Source organism: Tupaia chinensis, unplaced genomic scaffold (genome assembly GCF_000334495.1).
Source record: "Tupaia chinensis unplaced genomic scaffold, TupChi_1.0 Scaffold000131_1, whole genome shotgun sequence".
Classification (NCBI taxonomy): Eukaryota; Metazoa; Chordata; class Mammalia; order Scandentia; family Tupaiidae; genus Tupaia; species Tupaia belangeri.
Genome location: NW_006159600.1, coordinates 462856 through 466570, shown reverse-complemented (window position 1 = coordinate 466570; position 3715 = coordinate 462856). Strand labels below are relative to the sequence as shown.

At 58.5% G+C, this 3715-nt stretch overlaps 1 protein-coding gene across 1 annotated transcript; it reads right to left on the bottom strand.

Annotated features, from left to right (window-relative positions):
* Positions 1–1427: 1427 nt before the first annotated feature.
* Positions 1428–3268, bottom strand: LOC102495535 (protein FRG2-like-1). Its single transcript, XM_014586363.1, has 3 exons — positions 3121–3268; positions 2183–2260; positions 1428–1918 (listed from the first exon to the last, which is right to left on the bottom strand). The coding sequence occupies exons 1-3, from the start codon at positions 3266–3268 to the stop codon at positions 1428–1430; spliced, it is 717 nt and encodes a 238-aa protein (XP_014441849.1).
* Positions 3269–3715: the final 447 nt, after the last annotated feature.

Genomic DNA, 3715 nt, shown 5'->3' with positions numbered 1-3715 from the left:
ACAAACCGCAGGTCCAACACACTCGCCGGACGCAGGCCTCCTCCAGGGCCTCCTGAGCCCAGAGCTACCACGACCGCCCTCTCGAGAGCACCATCGTGTGGTTTTACACTCTCCTTTACATTTCAAGTTTATTTAGCTCTTTTTGAATAATCCCAGTTGGCTGTAGGCGAACATCTCAATAATCCACGCTCAAAACAAATCACGAAGGGCAATATTTACACTCAGTACCCTGCAATAATTAATTTATTTTAATTTGACCAGAGAGGGACAGAGTGAGAGAGAAAGTGAGAAAGCAAGCTGCCAGGTCTGGGACTTGAACTGGGGTTGGTCATGTGGGAGGCCAGTGTGCCCTTCACCACGCCACCCACCGGCCCCTGTAGCCAACTTCTTATTCCTCCTCTTTAGAGGAGTCCCCGGGCAATGGCAGCTGTTGGGTTTAGAAATCTCAATGACCTTGGGTGCAGATTTCTTCATGTCCAGAGGAGGCGGGGTGTGTCCGCTGGCAGCACATGCCTTAGGTGTTCCAGCAGTCACCATCAGCCCAGACGCTCCTGGGACATTGGTGCCTCCTACGTCGATGCTGGGGCCTCCCCATCCCGGTGGGTAGCGTTGTTCCTGCGTATTAATGCCAAATGGAGAAACCAGCATATCACCAAGGGCAGAGATTCGACACTGCTTTGCTGTTTGCTTTGACAAAACCCAAAACCGGAGAGTCCCTACACACCGCATTGCTGTCATTCCCCGGTGTAGGCACAAACCGCAGGTCCAACACACTCGCCGGACGCAGGCCTCCTCCAGGGCCTCCTGAGCCCAGAGCTACCACGACCGCCCTCTCGAGAGCACCATCGTGTGGTTTTACACTCTCCTTTACATTTCAAGTTTATTTAGCTCTTTTTGAATAATCCCAGTTGGCTGTAGGCGAACATCTCAATAATCCACGCTCAAAACAAATCACGAAGGGCAATATTTACACTCAGTACCCTGCAATACATAGGACTAACTCGGGTGTATGAACTAGAAAGCTTGCAGTTAGGCAAATACGATGAACCAGATAGAGCCAGGTACCCTAGCCGGGGTCTTGGCACGGCCGGGGGCTCTCGCGCTGGGTACCAGGCAGGTGCCAGCAGCCCGGGTAATCGGGATCCCAGTCTGGGCCCTCCCCTGCGATGGCTCCAGCGTCGGGCACCGGGCTCTACCGCCTGACCCCTGGGGGCCAGAGGAACAGAGTCCGTAATCCGGGCACACTGCCCAGGTGCCCTTCCCGCCCCGCCTGGGCCGTCAGTTACTGAAGCAGTGCGTCTGAGATCCCCGCCGGTCATGGAAGAACCTGAGAAGCAGCAGGTGTTTGTTCACTCCCAGTGGCGTCCGCTGTGGGAACCGGTCAGGGCGCCTGGCTGGAAGCTCCTCGGATCCACCCACACACAGTGTTATCTCGCGTCCTGGCAGGGCGTGGGGGGCCGGTCTTCCTCGGGGCCAGAGCTCGGAACCTCGCTGGGCAGGGCGGGGGCCGGGAGGAACCAGCCCTCTGCAGGGAAGGTGCAGGCGGCCTGGCGGGCCATGGCGTAGAAGGTCTGCACCGCGGCGTGCAGAGGGCCCCGGAGCTGGGCGAGCTCCGCCAGCTGCTCCTCGGTGAGCGGGGTGTGCGCCTGCTGCGCCCACACCTGGGCCATGTCCTGATAAATGGCTTCTGACAGGGTGCGCAGGGAGGTCACCAGGCTTTTCCGAAGCGGCGGCGGGCGGCCTCCTGGGGACCGGGACCTGGGCTGGTTGGGGCGCCCAGAGCCGGCCCTCAGGGGTCCACTGGAGTGGGCACCACGGGTCGGCTGGCCCTCGCTGCTGCTGCGTCCATCCAGGCCCACGGAGGGTTTTCGTTTCTTTTCTAAAGTCTCGCCGTCCTCGTCCCCAGGCTCGTAGTTTCCTGCGGGGGAAGCATGTGGTCTGCAGGTGTTCTAGAACATTCCCCACTGAGTCCCATCCCGCAAGCTCGCCAGGAACCTTTAGGCCAACCCCACCTGTCTCTCCTCCTTCCTGGTCCCCCAAACTCACCAGTAAAGAGAGGCTGCACCCATCAGGGCCCTGCGATGCGGATGCCAGGGTCCCCAAACCCCCCCTGGCCTCTGAGATTCCCCTTCCTGCCAAGCCCTGTCACCTGCTGCTGCCTTTAGGGCCGGGCAGAGCTTACCTGGCTGAGCTTGGCAGCTGTCTCCGGAACTGGCTTTCCGCTTCCTGGAGCGCCCCTCATCTGAGCTGGACTCAGATTCTGGGAATAAGATGAGAGTTTGAGTGACAGCCCCAAATGGACACCCTGCAAACACTCGTCTAGCTTGTATGGAAAAAGCTGGGGTTACAGCCAAGATTGCCGTCTCTGGCTCCCCGGAATCTGCTCTGCAAGGCCCTGGCTACCAAAGAGCCCCCTGCCGGCCCCTGGACGTGTGAGCTCCTCCCCTCCCCTCCTCACTTAGGGACAAAAGTATATATATATATACATATATGATTATTGAGAGAGGGTGAGTGTCCTTCCCAGAGACCGCACCCTCTCCCTCCCTGTGGTGGGGCCCGGCAGCACTGCAACCCCTTCTTCCTCCTGTCTCCGTTCCATCAGGGTTTGGGGCAACATAGGCCTGCAGCGTGGTTTTCAAGCCGCTGGGGCTGCAGTTCCCACTGCGGTCAGCCATGTGGGATGGTCTCCGTCCACACAGCGCTTCACCCTGCCCTGCGCGGGTCTGGAGAGTCAGAGCTACCTGATTGACTGATGCTGTGTCTGGCGGTGAGCTCGCTTTCCTGGGAACTCTTTTCCTCGTCTGGACTGAGTTCTGGTTCTAGAGCAAAAGAGGCTGTAGGTGACCACCCTCTCCCCAGGCACATGGAGCCTCCCGGTCTGTCCTGAGCCACGTTGTGGGTCATCCTCTCCAGCGACTGTACAACCAGCGTTAACAGCAAACTGCAGTACGGCTGCAGCATGTCATCGCGGCCTTTCTCAAAGCCCCAAAGGTCCCTTTTGGTCCTTAATCTAAGGATACAGTCCTAGCAAGGACACACAGCTCAGTGTCCGATTCTGCCCCTCCTGCCAGCCTCGTATGAAGAGCCCAAGTCCCTGCGGCTCCTCCTGCTGTGACTCACCTGAACCAGAAGAAATCTCTTCGTCCAATGGTTTCTCCTCGTTGCCTGAGCCACTTTCTTCAAGGACGACCTGTGGGAGAGGGGGCTGGTCAGTGGGGCCTTGGCTGGAGGTGCAGTGGGAGTCTGGGTCTTGGGTTCCCAGTCCCATGGTAAGGCTCGTGCAGAGGCCCTCTCCTGCACACGTCCTGGGGCAGAGCGGGTTGGCCTGCTTTTAATGAGCTGCTCAGCAGGGTGTGGCTTGCTCCTATTGGCTGACAAGATCTGTTTTTCCGTCATGTGATTGCATTGACCTGATTATGTCAGCATTTAACCTAATCAGCCTCCGAGTCCCGAGTCCCGAGTCCCGAGGCAGCAAGTCCAGCTGGGGGTGGAGCATCGCAGCATCTCAGCCTTACCCTCCCTCAGGCATCTCGGAAGCCCCACGTGCTGCGTAGTTGTTGAGCACCCACAACCTGCGCCGAGGACAGCTGAGTCACTATCGTTACCCTTTGTTCCTGGGCCCTTTTCCCCTGGTCCCGGTTTAAAATGGGTTGTGATGGGGGCTGGCAGGTGGCATGGAGGTTAAGGGCGCTGGACTCCCACACGACCAAGCACT

Bases quoted from the DNA above. Each gene is read 5' to 3' on its own strand.
- LOC102495535 (XM_014586363.1), bottom strand. From the start codon at position 3,268: ATGGGACTGGGAACCCAAGACCCAGACTCCCACTGCACCTCCAGCCAA. The intron at 2,261-3,120 runs GTGAGTCACAGC...TCTTATTCCCAG, and splicing joins AGAGATTTCTTCTGGTTCAG to AATCTGAGTCCAGCTCAGAT. The intron at 1,919-2,182 runs GTAAGCTCTGCC...CTTCCCCCGCAG, and splicing joins CAGCTGCCAAGCTCAGCCAG to GAAACTACGAGCCTGGGGAC.